The sequence below is a fragment of the Lepisma saccharinum genome, chromosome 3 (genome assembly GCF_977018435.1).
Source record: "Lepisma saccharinum chromosome 3, izLepSacc3.1, whole genome shotgun sequence".
Taxonomy (NCBI): domain Eukaryota; kingdom Metazoa; phylum Arthropoda; class Insecta; order Zygentoma; family Lepismatidae; genus Lepisma; species Lepisma saccharinum.
In genome coordinates, this window is record NC_139231.1 from 96,956,987 (window position 1) to 96,974,599 (window position 17,613).

General features: G+C 39.3%; 1 protein-coding gene across 3 annotated transcripts in view; it reads left to right on the plus strand.

Moving 5' to 3' along the window:
• Positions 1–2,918: 2,918 nt before the first annotated feature.
• side-IV (sidestep IV transmembrane protein) overlaps positions 2,919–17,613 on the plus strand; it is a 562,494-nt gene continuing 547,799 nt past the window's right edge. For all 3 annotated transcript variants that reach the window (XM_083119011.1, XM_083119014.1, XM_083119012.1), the window contains exon 1: positions 2,919–4,618. In XM_083119011.1, coding sequence (XP_082975137.1) covers positions 4,522–4,618 — 97 coding nt within the window. In that variant the 5' untranslated portion in view covers positions 2,919–4,521. The remainder of the gene's footprint in view (positions 4,619–17,613) is intronic.

Consider the following 17,613-nt stretch of genomic DNA (forward strand, 5'->3'; position numbering starts at 1 on the left):
CGGTTTAATAAATACGAAAAGGATTACGCTTTATATTTGAAGAGTACGAAAAGGGGTTCATCTTTACGTTCCCACAGAAAGAAACGAATTCCATTTCACGTTTCCAAAAATCAGGACTAGTTCCATTATATGCCAAAGAACGGAACGAGTTCCAATTCATGTTTTCAAAAAAGGAAAAAAGGGGAATGATTTCTGATTCGTGAGTCCCCTTTCTAAAAATAATTACAAAATATCCCCCTCCCCCATTAAGTGAAACACGCCTCACATAGATTTTATAATAGTATCAGTGTAATGAATACACACTTTACTAACTTGCGTTGTATACAAAATAGTTAGCCCTTTATGGTTTATATTTTTAATGACCGATTGTGCCATTACAGACTATTCGATTTCAACGTAAGAGATCTAATCGTTGTTGCCTTTACATAAGCGACTCTGCGGTTCGAAAAAAAGTACCTGGAAGCAGCTCTTGAATTAAAGACTGTCGCTGCACGGTACTCATCACATCACTTAATTTATGACATACATCGAGAATTTGAAGAGCACACCCTTCTGGGCTCTCACAGAAAGGGTAATCCGGACTGCGTCGAAAGTTTAAAGTGGGACTCGATACACCATATCGTATCAATCACCTCTAAATAAAGAATCATATCAAGCCAGGATTCTGAACCTCAGTCATCGGTCGTTGCTCTATCGGGTCTCACTTATTGCACAACACTTGAGCAAACTTGTGTTCTGACGTCAGACGAGGAATGAATACTAGGTTATGTTAGGCCTGTTAGGTTTGGTAGCATTAGCATAAATACAATGACAAATTATTATTTAGACTAAGAGAACTAAACCTAGCTAGCCTAACTTGACAACGTAGGTTAGCCTAAAATTAATAATCTTTCTCCCGTGACGTCAAAACACAAGGTTGCTCAAGTGTTGTGCAATAAGTGAGACCCTTGCTCTATCAGGCATTCAAAAAATGCCATGTGAGGTATTAACAAATCTTCCGGGTTTACTAGAGTTAAGGTGCTGAGCAACTGGCATTTGCAGGACAATGACCAGGGTAACAGGCAAGAGAACAAAACTGAGAGCAACGGGCGGTGTGGGGTCTTTTGCCTGGAGTCGTCGAACAAGTAGCAACTGAGGAGATTGAGCGGTGGATCACAATTCAATTCGATCAGCTTTCAGCGGAACTTTATCATCAAAGACAGACAGGTATAGTCCATTCCAACCATGTTGATCTAGACTTGTAGGTATAAATCCAAATGTTCGTGTTTTGCCATTTCCAAGTGTGTAGTTAGTACCTCTTGCTCGTTACTATTAGACTTACCATGAAGAGCGAGTGCTCAAATCAAGAGAATGAATAATACCTCGAGTTGCATCACCCACCTCAATGGTGAAAGGTTCTTGGTTCGATCTCACGAACCTCGGAGTTCGTTACGATATGCCTCCAACGAGCATCAACCCCGGGACCCGTTGATTATAAGGCGACGACATTACCACTACGTTCTCGAGGAGGGCCCTTACCCTGGGACAGTTCCTAGCACTGTGTAGTCCAGTGGTTCCCAACGTCCTCCTTCTCACGGCGCACTATAGTACTTTGTAGTAGATCCCGCGGCACACTAACGTACGAGTTGGTCACAGTGCGAGTGGTGACTGACGTTAGAATAACATGGCACAATATTTTCCCTCCATCACTGTCGACAATTATGATTGGGTGCGCAATCCATATGCTATGCCCCCAGCATCAACCACCGAACTTCCTCTGGAGAAAGAAGAGCAGCTCGCAGACCGAACACTTCAACTGAAACATGGTGTACTACCACTTACCAAGTCTTGGATGTTAGCAAAGAATGAGTACCCACCAATAGCAGCGGAACCAGTTAATACCCTGTTACATTTTTCAAATACCTACTTGTGCGATCTGGGCTTTTCGACACTAACAAACATCAAAAACAAGAAACGGGAGAGACTTCTCTCAGTTAAACAGGAAATACGTGTGTGTGTTTGTCTTCAATTCCACCACGAATTGAAGTCTTGTGTAAGAAGCAACAAGTTCAAGTGTCTCATTAATAATTCAGTTAATTAAGGCTTTAGCTTAGCTGCTAGCAAACACATCACCTGTAAAATAAGTTAATGTGCTGAATATTATTTAAATTTATATTGAATATTATTCACTTGTTCTTTGCGTAACAAAAAATATTGTGTTATTGAGTAAAATTATTTTTATAATTTTTACCAGTAATATCAGTCTATGAAGTTTTGCGGAACACCTGGAGATTCTCGCGACACACACGTTGGGAATCACAGGTGTAGTCTGTAGTCTGCGGAGAGATCTTGCAAACTAACAAGTGAGTACTTCTTATCGTGAGAGAAGCCGGGGGAACAGCACGTGCTTTGTTCTCCGCCAATCAGAGCTCGCCCAACATCCATGGCGGAGTGGTTAGGACAGCGCGCTACGACGCCAGGGGTATCCGGTTCGAATCCCGGTCTTGGCATGGGTGTTCTTCGTGAGTGCACTGCATCAACTCTATCACATCAACACTCGTCATCATCGCGATTAGCCAAAATTAGCAGAAAAGGGACGTAAACTAAATCAAAACAAAACCGTCATCGATTTCGTCATCCATAATCGCGATTAACGCAAGAGGTAGAAAGCGACACAACGTTTCTCTTCGCTCAAATTCCACCACATCCTAACCACTAGACCATGAAGGACAGATTTCGGTGGTGGGCTGGAACTTTATGGGAGTTGGAAGTACAAAAGACATCCTTCTGAAATAGACCCTGTGAGCTCGGCAGTCGGTGGTGCTACGTGGGAGAGAAGAACCCATGTCCGATTGATTGGTGCTGTAGGTTAGGCTTATTTAACTGAGCAAGCTCGGAGAACTGGCCATCAGTAGGCACGGCGCAACGGTAGGGTTCGGGTCGCGTCGCGCGTGAAACATCGACACCAGCGCCTTCCGAGCGGCAGCGGCAGGAAGTACAAACAGCGATACCGGAGAGAAGTTTTCGTCCGCTCGCCGCGTCGAGGTAGTTTCTGGCAGTCTTCGCTGCGCGTGGATCGGCTTTTCTTTCACCGGCCCGGTCTTGCGGTTTCGATACCTCGGTTCGAACCTCGGATGCAATGCTGTTTTCGGTGCCTGGCGTAGCACGTTCCCCGCGGATCGGGAAAGAGGATTATGTTTGTGGCAAAGGGCGACATGGACTGCTATGGGACTTCCTTGCTGGTGACGGGAGTGCAGATTATCACCTGTGCACTTTACTGGAGGGCGTGTTTGAACCTGTTTTCGCGCGTCGGCTGTCATCTGGCGACATCTAAACAGAAGAGTCATCACCTTGAAGATTAAGAACGGAAAAAAAGGAACAACATTAGCCCACTATTTCATCTAGAAGCGTAAACTTCCACTTGGATTCAAATTTGTGTGTGTGCTTGTTGTGTAAGTGTGCATTGCCCGTGAGCGCCAAAAAAAAGTGTGTTGCGGGTAAGATTTGTGCAGAATCCAGTTACGAAATCTGCCCAAATATAACTGCAATTGTTGCATCTTCCGGTTGCGTACGATGGTTGTGAATCTGGGATTCGAAGACACACACTCTAATGGTGCATGCGCGTATCCACCCCATGGAACCCTAACAGTTTCGAATCACCATTGTTCCTTACGCTTCCAGCCCAAGTAGAGGCGAATCGGACAACGGCAATGATTTACAACCGCAAACCGCTCGTCTGCCCGGCTGTCCATCCGTTCAACGACAGCGATGGTTCTGGCAAGAGTACGTTTCCTTTACCCGCGCGGAAGAACTTGACAACATTCATTGTTATCCTGTGTCCATTGTTGAGATTGTTTTAAAGGTAGTAAATCACATGGAAATCTCTCCCAGAACAAGATAGTTTGTGTGAACCGAAAAATTTGTTAACGCAACAATCGACAACATAGGCCCTTTTTATGACAAAAAAGACAATTTTTATTGTTGTGTTTGTTTCTTTGTAGAAGATGAACGAATGTCCAATCGTATGTGGGTCAAATTCAATGTTATCAACGAACATTAACGTACGCACTGCCGTGGTGTCCCGAAGTCTATGAACCATCCATGTAATTCTCTTAACGGTATTTTTCCCTACCGTACACACAATTCTTGGTGCAATACTGAACCATAATTGTATGAAGTGTATGTCCCTCATTGGAAAGTGTTCGTACTAAAGAAAATATTCACGTATCGTATAAGTGTTTTCTAGTGCAGTGTGCTTGTTGAATTATTGTGTACTTTCTTATCTCCAGTTTTTTGGTACATCTATACATATATATATACACGCATATAAATATATAATATACTTGACGAAACAGTTTTCAGAGGCAGTGAAATAAAAAAATCTATGAATTCATGTCACCGTACTTTTATCAATGTACCATCGAAGAAATGAACATGTGTGCTAACAGTGAAAGTTTTTTGATGATTTAAGTGTATAACGATTTTTTTAGTGTACATTGTTTGACAAAAAAAACACTGGATACAGTGTCACAGAGTTCCAACATGCCACTCAACGGAGCCGTGGGGTGTTTTGTAGTCCTTATCGCGTTTCTTGTTCGACAGTGCGCGTCAGATGAGATGACAGAAGTCGATAAACCAAGTAAGTATATATGTATTTTTGTTTTCATACTGTCTCCTTTCTTAGAGTAATTATTGTGACATGTTTGGGCGTGCAGCGTCGAGCAATTACAGAGCTATTTTGCATACAATGCGGCTGCTGATTCCGTCGCGTGCCTTTGGATGAACTTGCCCCCCGAAGGAGCTCATGCAGCGCTGAAGCATGCAACCAATTTGTCTGTTTTCTTCAGAAGAAAATGGAACTCTGTAAACAACCTTTCTGCCCCTTCGAATCTTGAAGTAATTATATTTTACCTGTAAAGCGGTGGTTCCCAAAGTGTGCGCCGCGGCGCCGTGAAATGTTCCAATATTTTCTGTGCAATCATATTATGTGCTTATTTACTAGTTTTTACACACAAAATGTTTCTGAATTTGAAATATGTGTTTCTTTTTTAACTTCAGCAAGGAACCTAACATCATTAATTGAGCGTTGCAAGTGTTCGATAGGCCTACATTCTGACTTAGGCGCCGCGGAAATGTCTTGAAACAATAAGGGCGCCATGAATCGAAAACGTTTGGCTCAGCGGTTGTTAATGTGATACTTAAGTTTTTTTAGTCGAGAAGCAATTTGGTAAGTCTTCTATTTTACGCAGAGTTTTTTAACTTTTGTCCAATCGCAACGTTGAGGATGAAATGGTCAATTAATGAAACTGAGTAAAGCTTACCGCCCACTGAGACACGGAGAAACGCGGCAGCAGAAAGCAGCAGAACCTCTGTTGTCTGCTTCTGTTGAAATCAAGTGTTGTAACGCCCACTACAGGCAAACACGCGGAACAGAAGCGGGAATTTCCGTGCCAGAAGTCTGCAGTTTATCTTAAAGGTAAGACGCCGGAAACGGGTTTGTTGCAATCTGTTGCCGCTTCTCAGTGGGCGTCAAGCTTAAGGAACACAGAAGGGAACATCCATAGCCAGGACGCGAACTTAGAACCAGGCCTCCCCGATGGTGTATTGGTTGTAATTATGTGGTCACGGGTTCGATGCTCGGTGGATGCACATAGTGGTCGGCATCTCACTTTAACCTGTAGGTCCAGTCCCGATTAGCCTATCTGTGCACAAAGTGGACTTCAAATGAACCTAGAACTCTGGATAGGAAGAACGCCAGTCGGCCCTGAACGCGCTTGTCCACTGAGGTTTTTGGTGTATTACATAATGTCCGCATCATTAATATACTAAGATAACGGCTCCCTCGATTACAAACATCTTCCAGAACATATCAGTTTTCATAATGACATGTGCAGAAATCTTGATTTTTTACTTAATTTCTGCGGAAGAAAGCACATGTATTTTTATTTTTGTTACTTTATGGCACTTTTCCGCCACTTTTGTCTAATCGCAACAATGAGGTGATGGTTAGATGAACTTCTTAAAAAGACATTCATACTGCGAACGGAACTCGAAACCGGGAACTGGGTGGTGGTATCGAAAGTCTGGCCACCGAGTCGGCATGATACCCCTTTCTCCTATATATTTTCATCCCCTACATTAGTCTTTACAGCCGCAAATTGAAAATTCCTCAATTTATAGCCACTGTAGGAAAATAAATACTCAATTTGGAAGAAGAGCGGCTCACAACCGTGCACTACTCAAGCAAGTAGCGTAAAGTACCACATTGTTGTTTACTGTTGTTGAAATAATGCGTGATACTTCTCTCAGCAGCGTACTGGGCCTCTCTTCTACTTCCTTGACGGTAGTTGAAGGCTTATTATGCAGCTAAACATTGACAGATGTAGTTTTCTGTAATTTTCATTATATATGTGTACGTGATACGTTCATTCATATCCCAGCGTTTTCCCGTTACTTAGCCATGTTCAGCCTCCCTCCCGAAATAAATATTTGCATTTTTCAGTTGCAGCTTGAAAAAGAAATGCACAGAAAAGAAACAAACCCATTCGGCATTTAAAAAATTGTGAATATAGCTTGTATTTCAAATGTTCTTATTTTACATGTCATTTCTGCCACTTGCGACCATAAGATTCAGAGATGATTACATAAAATTGATGACGAAACACGAACAGTTATAGAGTTTGTTCTTAAGTCATTTTTATGCACAAACAGGTTGCACATATATAGTTTGAAGTGGGATCGAACCCAATATGTCGTCGTGGGGTATCGAACCCGGAAATTTCGGTGGCGAGATCGGAAGTCGACCAGCGAACCGGATCGTATATTTCTAGTCGCACACAAAACAATCGAAACCTCCAGGCTGGAGTATGTACAGTCGACGATAAATGTAATGGTGAATGGTCTATCGTCATGGTCGTCCACCTTGATTTCTGAAATGTGAGGGCCATGAATTGAAATTAAAACGCCAATAGGCAATATCTACTTGAACATCAACACAATTCAATTACATGAAACAACACTAGAATGGAACTAAAATAGCGACGGACACTTCGCGTATTGGTACTTTAGTTTTGAAATTGAACATAATTATCAGGAAGGCAAAACAATATTCATTGGCCGGAGCGAGATAGTTGACCCTAACGATGCTTAAGTACTATCACTCAGGCGGAACGCCGCCTGAGTACTATCACTCTTGCCGAGTGACGCTTAAGTACTATCACTAAGGCGGAACGACACTTAAGTACTATCACTAAGGCTGTAAGACGCTTAAGTACTATTACTAAGGTTGTAAGACGCTTAAGTAGCTAATATTACTAAGGGGGAACGACGCTTAAGTACTATTTCTAAGGCGGAACGACGCTTGGGTACTATTACTAAGGCAGAACGACATTTACGTACTATTACGAAGGCGGAACAACGTTTATATATTATCACTCAGGCTGAACCACGCTCTTAAGTACTACCATTCAAAGCGTAGCGGTTTCCCGGCACATTTTGATCGAAATTGTATGGTGTTACTCACAAAGAAATACACCACACTACAGCTAATATCGTCCAGATGTTTATATTTACTTCAAACAATTTTTTCATAAGGGAATAATTTTGGTTCATGGGAGCAACAAGATATCTCATAACGACCCGAGAACGAGGCAGACGCCGTCTCGTCCGACAGTTTAGTATATTATAAATTATGTGAAATTTCATCTAAATAAATTGCTATACTGTATTATTTAACCAGACATTGCGGTGGCTTATTATTTATAGGCGGGTTGTATATTTAATGTACAGTCAACCGCAATAAAAATGGAACATTCAGATCATGAAATACACATATTTCTGCATGCGTATTGCTGAAATCTACACCGACGGGCGAACTTTCTACTACGGAAATTCGGTTATTGCCGTAACGTTAGGCAACGCCCATAACGCTATGCACAGAAGCGAGCATTTCAGGACATAAGTGTCTCATTTTTATTGCTGACGACTGTACAAAAACGCTTGATAGTAGACTTTTCAAGAGTTTTTTTTTTTTTTGTACATTTCGAACCAATACCGGGACTCGAGAACGAGACAACACCGAGACAGGTATAATTGTTACTTCTTTTTCCTGCCAATTTTGTATACAATAAAACAAGTTCTATAAATATTTTTCCATTACAAGGTTACTGTGCCCCATACAACAGAGAAATATCGAGAAAGTGTTATATGTTTTCTAGATTCCAAAGCAAATCTGGCGAGGTATCATCCATTCGAATGTTATTCAATGAAATTGCACAAAACATAGAGAGAGAAACAACATATCCCAAAGCACTGAAAATTTTCAAAGCGATATTGAATCTCACTTTTCCGTAATTTTTACAGAAATTTCATGTGCTGGTGATAATTAGGAAGTTCCAAGTTCGAGTACAGGAAAGAACGTGGATTTTAATGTACACCATACGCCATCACGGTGTCCACACATATATACACACACATTGAGGTCAACCGGATTAATCCTCGTATACCGGGTAGCAGGGAGAGCTACACCAATGACTAATTAATGTAAAGAATTCTGAAGTGGCGCGAAATTAACGGCCTGCCCCGGATTGCGCACCATCTGACCCTCGGAGCTGCATATGTCTTTGTGGTTAATAACAATTTATGAACATTTTGCCACATTGTGTATGTGTTTAGCGACTAAGGACTGAACTTTCATTTAGTGAAGCAAATTTCGCCCTGGTTACTATATTTTCAAGTATATACACTGTTGGAAGTTGCAACGTCCCCCCGGTTGGACACCAGTCATCACAAAGTTAGTCCGCTACTCCTTTAGTCGGGAACATGAGAATCTGCAAATCAACAGGGCTTGCTGGGTAGAAAAGAAACACAACACTGTTTTCAAAGTTAAAACGCAGTTTTATAAACGCGTATATTTCATAATCACTTACCAGTACAACACTAGAACATTCACTACTAACGTTGGTATATTCCTTCACATAAAGCGAAAGTCAAAGAACATAATTAATTGTTTACTTTCAACTTATCGGCAAGAAGAAAACTCGGAAAACCAAAAACTATCTTCAATTCTCTCCGTTTCCAAGTTCTTATTATTTTTCACCTTCAATTGTTTTTCAAACTCAGTCTGTCGTCAGGTGAGAAACATTCAGGTTAGTTCACTTCCTCGGCTGAGATTAGAAAGTGACGTCAACACGAACAGATTTTGACGTATTTATAAACATGTATAAAAGTTGCAACTACAACTGTATCAGTCTAAGTATAATTATCTGTGACAACTTGCACATTATTTGAAATAACAAACATTTTAAACATCTTAACTTCTTATAAATATAAAATCTTAAACTCTCAGGTTCGTTACAATTGCCCCTCGTCCGGGGAAAATTTTTGAAGAAATTGTTATTTACAAGTTCTGAAAAAATTTTCAATACACAATGAAACTTTAAATACAGAAATTATCTTGACACTAAGTCAACTTCTCCAACCAATGCTTCTCTTCATTCGACAACAACTCAGAAGGAACGTAGTTTGTAGTATCCAAAACAGAATACAATCCAGGATAGTTAATCAGCCAATAAACAGTGAATTCAGGCAATGATTTATTCCATGATGCTTTAATATAACAGCAGGATTCCATATATCTAGTTTCTTCTCCAGAAAGACTTTGTAGAAAACGGTATAGGGTTCGATAAGCAATGAACTGTATCAGTACTTTCCTATAGCACTTCAAACTCAACACTCTTCTTGCTTCTGTGCTTCTAGAATAATGCCTTTAAATTCCACACCAGCAATACAATATCTCCTGCTTATAGGAATCTATCCAAATATTTACTATATGGACCTTCTCTGAGAGGTCTACGGATTTATACATCCCGATTCTATCCTCATTCTGGACCTTTCGGATGTACCGCACTAAATATATATCCGGAAAATCCTCCTTCATTTGAACAGAAGTGGTAACAAACAACACATCAACTGCCTTTTTCTTAATACTTATTTCTGTCTGGTGCAGTTTTTATAAAAAGCATTCGCCAGAGGAAGTCAGAACCAAAACCTTCTTAAATGAATCCTTTGGTGCTAAAATTCAGACCACCGATTTCCAGTTCTACTTGTCTACCATCTAACACTCTCTTCTTGAGTCTTCTGGAAAATAGGTACACCAGTTTCACATATGGATTTTTTTTTCACTTGACTGTCTGAAGATACATTTTCGGTCAGCAAAAAGAATTTACATATTATCCTTGTATTTTACGTCCCGTCGAGTTCACTTGCCTAAACGAAGAGGAGACACTTAGAAAAGATCGACGTTTGTTTGACATGATTGGGATCGCTGGTTGTGCAGAAACTCTCTAGTAGTCTCCACTGCTTCTTCCTGCTCAGAGGCAACGTCATGTCTTGGGGAGAAAGAACCACAATTGTCACCTCTACGTCGTGGAGAGTACCGTCTGAGTGGACTACGGCTACGTCGTTCTTCGTAATGCCATCTGTCTGGAGAATTAAGCTCTTGTTCTGGACGAGGTCTGTAGAAATTTCTCTGTCTTTGGTTTTGATCTCGGTTGAAACCTCTCCTGCCTAATCCTCTGTTGAATCTTCGAGGTCGTGAGAAATTTCCTGCTCGACTCTCTGAATCCATCTGGATATTCCGGATCTTAAAACTTTTATTCCCTGCAGCATCTTTATTCTTAGAGTCTTCTTTATTCTTAGAGTCTTCTTTATTCTTCCAGGCATCAGGGTCATCATAAATATCGAAGTCCTTCAAGAAATGTGTCAATTCATCCACACTTCGTGGAGCGTGCGCCAGACAAAGATTCCGAATGCGATACGGCAACTGTCCAATGATCAAGTTAAGAACTTCGCTCTCATTAAAATTGTCAGCTAGGTTTCTGTACGCAGCGTAGACACTCCAGGCAAAACTCTCCAAGTTGTCGTGGACCAGGCGAGAATACCTTCGGTTCCTCACAGCCGCTAGTTGTCTTTGTTTTGCCTTTTCTGATGCAAATTCATCCTTAAAGCGTGCGCAGAAATCAGCATAATTCACAAAGTTGTCCATATTACCAGCTAACCAATGCTCAGCCTTGCCGGTGAAAACCCGAGGTAATAATTCCAATCTATAGTGCTCTGGCACTTGCATTAAGTCGAAACTGACATTTAATTCACGCAGATATCTTTCGGCAGATTGAGCTTCGATATCGCCTTTAAACTTAGGAATGTTCGCGATATCAGCCATTCTGGGCATCTTAAACTCTGTTCTTCGTCGAGGAGAAAAACTGTCATTACTATCCTTTTCTCTAGGCCTCTTGCATCTATCAGAAGTTGTGGTATTACCGGGGAAGAATGGGTTTGGAAGTACAACTGGAGGTTCATAGGAAGTAGCTTCTGGGTTCAGTCCTCGGATTGGATCAGGCAGTATATCGGAAGAGGTTACTGGTCGAATCTGTAAATTATGGATCTTTTCCTGCAGTTCACTGACCCTACTTATAATTGTAACTGTCTGTTCCTGAATTTCTTGGCGAAGAGATACTTCCATCTTTTTAGCCTTCTCATGGAGAAAATTAACCTTTTCTCCAGCTTCCTTTATTTCAACTTTCTGTCCTTGCACTATATTTTCTATGAGTTCTGTTCGTTCACCAAAGGTTTTTAGTGCTACATTAAATGACTCTACAGAACTCTTTAATTCTTGAACTCTCTCTGGAGGGTCACATTCAGATTCTCTTCCAGACTGGACAATTTCAAGGCAGGTTTCCATATTCTTCTTCAATTGATCCACTGTTGAGGGATTTCTTCTTTATTCCATATTAAACAGATTAATTTATGAATTTGATACATTAATGAATTTCCACCATATTTAATTAACTCAGCTGGTATTAAATCAATGCCAGGTGCTTTGTTATTCTTTAGCCTTTTAATAGCATCTTTAACTTCAGTCAAGTTGGGTTCTGGAACTAAAGGTTCTGCTGTGTGTACTTCATTCACTTCTGATTTATCTCCTACATGGACATTTAAAAGGTCATTAAAGTAGTTCTTCCATCTATTTAGAATATCACTTGGGTCAGCTAGAAAATCACCGTCTTTATCTTTTATCAAGTTTACTTTAGGTTGCCACCCCTTTCTAAATTCATTTAGACCTTTATATAAATCTCTGATATTTTTATTTTTGCTGTTTGTTTCAATTTCGTTAATTTTGGTTTTCAAGTAATCTCTTTTTTTACTTCTAAACGTGCGGTTAACTTCTCGCTTTATTCTATTATAATTGTTTAGATTTGTATCATCAGAGTTATTTAACCACCTACGTCTAGCCTGATTTCTTATTTCTATTAGATTATGACATTCATTATCAAACCATGGCTTACTTTTTCTCGGTTTATGGTATCCTATACTTTCTTTAGCTGCTGATTCTATTGCATTACGTATGTGCTCCCAATTCTTATTTACGTCTGTTTCATTTATATTTTCATCATCATTTAAATCCTGCAAAACATCAAATCTATTTGACAGTTTAATTTGGTAATCTTTCTTAATTCTTTCATCAGTAAACTTTCCTGTATCAAATTTTAGAACTTTTAGATTTTGTTGCTTATGATTTATCACTGAGAGTCTTTCTCTTAATTTAGCAATTACTAAATAATGGTCACTAGCACAGTCAGCACCTCTATGTGTACGAACGTCAATTATACTAGTATGCCTTCTCTTATCAATGAGAATATGATCTATCTGATTGTGAGTTTTACCATCTGGAGAAGACCAGGTATATTTATGGATATCTTTATGTTTAAAAGTGGTACTTTTCACAATTAAATTCTTTGAGGTTGCAAAAGTAATCAATCTTATACCATTATCATTACTTAATTCATGAAGACTTTCTTTACCAATCGTGGGTTTAAATGTCTCTTCTTTGCCAATTTGTGCATTACAGTCACCTAACAGAATTTTCATATCATACTGAGAAAATTTATCAAAGACCTTGAAAAAAAGTGGGAATATAATCAAAATGTCCATCAGCTATTCATTGATTTCAAAAAAGCATATGATTCAGTCAAAAGAGATAAACTATATAATATATTAGTTGAGTTTGGAATACCTAAGAAGCTTGTTAGTATGATAAAAGTATGCACCAGTGAAACAGAAAGTAAAATTCGTGTGGGTATTAATATGTCTGACAAATTTACAATTCATGATGGGTTAAAACAAGGAGATGCATTATCTCCATTGCTCTTTAATTTTGCCTTAGAATATGCTGTTAGGAAGGTAAAAGAAACTAAAGAAGGACTAAAATTAAATGGTGTGACTCAGTTGTTAGCATATGCAGATGATGTAGACTTACTGGGGGATGATGTGAATACAATTAAGAATAATGCTAAAATATTTTTCAAAACTGCTAAAGAAATAGGTTTGGAAGTTAACAAAGAGAAAACTAAATATATGCTTACAGGCCGAAACCAAGTGTTAGGTAATAATCAAAATCTAATTATTGATAACAACTCGTTTGAACCAGTTTCCAAATTCAAATACTTAGGAGTAATATTAACAAATGAAAATTATATTAAAGAGGAAATAAAAAGTAGGCTTAATTCAGGAAATGCATGTTACTTCTCTCTTCATAAACTTTTGTCTTCTCGTTTAATATCTAAGAAACTGAAAGTTAAAATATACAAAACAGTAATTTTGCCTGTAGTATTATATGCATGTGAAACTTGGTCCCTTACATTGAAAGAGGAACATAAATTGAGAGTATTTGAAAATAAGATCCTTAGGAAAATATTTGGACCTAAAAGGGATGAGGAGACAGGTGAGTGGAGAAGGTTACATAATTTAGAACTACATAATTTGTATTCATGTCCAGATATTATTAGAATAATTAAATCAAGAAGACTTAGGTGGGCAGGCCATGTGGCACGAATGGGAGAGGAACGAGGAGTTTACAGGATTCTTGTTGGGAAACCTGATGGTAAGAGACCTGTAGGAAGGCCAAGACGAAGATGGAGGGACAACGTTGAGATGGACCTAAGGGAAATCGGTAGGGATGGAAAAGAGTATATAGAACTTGCTCAAAATAGGGAAACATGGAAGGCCTGTGTTGCTGCAGCCATGAACCTTCGGGTTTAAGAAGGCTAGAGAGTTAGTTAGTTAGTTAGTTCTTCAATTGATCCTGTTCCTTCTCTATCCGTCCTTGCCGAACTGTTAAGAACTCTAGCTGCTCTTCCACAATTTCCTTTACCCTTTCGTCCACCTTTTCAGTGACTTTACTACTAAGCTTTTCTATCTCTCCTCTGATGCTCTGTACCTGTTCAAGTTTATGTTGAGAGAATAGAGCCTGTAGCTCTGACCTTAGTTTTATATCTTCCTGTATCCTCCTTTCTTCCTGGTTTTCAATCAATGCACGGAAAATATCTAAGTCTTCTTTTCTCTTTCTCTCTTCCTCCTCTTTCTCTTTCCTTTTCTTTTCTTCTTCCTCTTCTTTTTCCTTTTTTCTCCTTTCCTCTTCCTCCTCTTTCTCTTTCCTTCTCTTTTCTTCTTCCTCTTCTTTTTCCTTCTTTCTCCTTTCCTCTTCCTCTTCTTTCTCTTTCCTTCTCTTTTCTTCTTCCTCTTCTTTTTCCTTCTTTCTCCTTTCCTCTTCCTCCTCTTTCTCTTTAATTCTCTTTTCTTCTATAGACTCAACCATGAGTTTAAAATCCATCATCTCCTTCTTTCGAACTTTCTCTATCTGAGCCATCTCTTTCTTACCCTGTTTCTCCTCCTCTATTCTTTCCTTCTGTCTACGCTCCTCATCCTTCTGTCTACGCTCCTCATCCTTCTGTCTACGCTCTTCATCCTCCTTTTCTTTCTGTTTTCGCTCTGCTTTATCTTTCATCAACCAATCAAGTAGCCAGTGATCTGATGAGGGTTTGGTAGGAACGCTCAGTTCTGGTTCTGGTGCTGACAAGCATGATGTGCATCGCATCTCTTTATTTGATGCCAACGTTACTTCCTGCCCATCACAACTACTATGAAACCTCTGCAAACATTGGCAACACTGGAAGAATTCCCTGTCATTGGTAAGATCATCACAGCATCCAAACTTGGTTTCTGCATCCATTGTCGTTCTTCCTCTGCTTCGCAGATTCATTCCTGTCGCGTCTTTCTCCATTCTACTACACCGTCTATGGCTCTTACCAGTTAATACCTTCACTTCACTATCACACTTTTACCTTCGTGAATTCCAAGGACTTTCACTATCACCTTCGTGAATTCTATGCACGAGCACTTTCAGTATTCACTAAATCGGGTATTACGTTTTAATTGCTGAAATAACTTTGCACTCAAGCCCCACGATTGTACCAAAATAACTATGCACTCGAGCCCCGCGTTGGTATGCCAAAATAACTATGCAACGTCCCCCCGGTTGGACACCAGTCATCACAAAGTTAGTCCGCTACTCCTTTAGTCGGGAACATGAGAATCTGCAAATCAACAGGGCTTGCTGGGTAGAAAAGAAACACAACACTGTTTTCAAAGTTAAAACGCAGTTTTATAAACGCGTATATTTCATAATCACTTACCAGTACAACACTAGAACATTCACTACTAACGTTGGTATATTCCTTCACATAAAGCGAAAGTCAAAGAACATAATTAATTGTTTACTTTCAACTTATCGGCAAGAAGAAAACTCGGAAAACCAAAAACTATCTTCAATTCTCTCCGTTTCCAAGTTCTTATTATTTTTCACCTTCAATTGTTTTTCAAACTCAGTCTGTCGTCAGGTGAGAAACATTCAGGTTAGTTCACTTCCTCGGCTGAGATTAGAAAGTGACGTCAACACGAACAGATTTTGACGTATTTATAAACATGTATAAAAGTTGCAACTACAACTGTATCAGTCTAAGTATAATTATCTGTGACAACTTGCACATTATTTGAAATAACAAACATTTTAAACATCTTAACTTCTTATAAATATAAAATCTTAAACTCTCAGGTTCGTTACAAAGTCATTGTAAAAATTTACAATACTCTATCGTTAAAATTTAAGTCTTCCTGTTAATTTACACAAACACTATGAATTAAAATTGATTTCAGCGCCGTGGCAAGAATGAGAGTAAAGATGGCGTTGGTAATACTGAAGACAGACACACGCACCCATACACGTGCGTGCACACACACACACATACACACATGTAAATTGTCGATTGCTAATTTCGCACTTGTTTCTTATTTTTTCTGTGTTTCTATGGAATGAAATCATACTTCTCCTGGAGAAGATATTGTTAACTGCTTAAGTTTCTGTTTCAATTCTTGAACACTACGTTTGCGGAAAACAAAATGAACATGGTGATGTACAATTTTCCGCTGGCTGAACAATATTGAGATATACGAAAATCTTTCAAATTTAAATATGAATATTTTATTTTGCACAAATATCTATAAACATTATCAATTACAATTGTGTGCACCATAAATATATTTCTGTAAACCGAAACTGTAAAATTACATTAAGCTTCCCCGATGGCGTAATGGTAACGTCATCGTCTTGTAATCAAGGGTCCCGATTCGATAACACGGTGGAGGTAAATAATGGTTCGGATCCCACTTTAAACTTTATGCAAGTGGATTTAAAATACACTTTATTAAAATTACATCAATTATAGTTAAGTTTGTTAATAGTCGATAATACTTTTAAAAAGTGATTGTTATTTTTTACGGTAAATGGATATCAGTCGAAATCGACGACTTGTAGCCACCTTGGTGACCTAGCGAGTACAGAGGTTTATTCACAATTTCGTCACTGAACGTTTCCGGTTCGAGTCCTGGTTTTGGCATAGGAGTTGCTTTGTGAGAGTCCCTTTTTCACATTAATCTAATCATCATTCATCCTCATCTTCGCTATTGACATAGAGTCAGGAAAACGATATATATATATATTTTATATTTAAGTTCAAGGTAGTTTCTAACCGTGGCCGTGCGGTTTAAGGCGTCATGCCTTCGTCACCGGTACGTGACGCGCGCAGATTCGAGTCTCCTTGGGGAAGCGTTATAACTAGGGAGACAAATTTATGGTAAATATAAACTGAGGAGAGCGGTAAATAAAATGTTATATCAGCGGTATATACCAGCGGTGGAAAAAAAAACACAGACTAATCTTATCGCTGTTACAGCTAGCAAGTTCAATGAAACTGGAAGTTGAGTAGACATTCGGTGGAAGAAAGGAATACAGCTTGACATGCAGCGAAGTTTTCGAACTTAGATTATGTACATGGAAATCCCAATTTGCAGATTCTTCCTGTGTGATCGAAGATAAAACGTTCTTCAGCTGCAAGTGGTAGGAAACTTTAGGCAAACGTTTCGTTACAAATCGACAGTTTGTGCGCACAACCTCGATTGCCGGTTTTTGCGTGTTTTCTACTTAATTTGATGATATTTCACGGTTATTTCCGCGAAAAAGCGTTGATTTCGTGAAAAAGCACACATTTCGCATTACTTCGCGAATAAACCTCATGCATATTACATCATTGGGGATGTAGTTACGTCCAGAATGTTCAAAATTGCATCTTTTTTTCACATTTCGCGATTTCGCGCATCGCGAAAATTCAATGTCCCTAGTTATAACCTTTCTTCTGAGGCTTCGGCTTTTTTATTAGACCGGTGGCCACCCACCATCGTGAG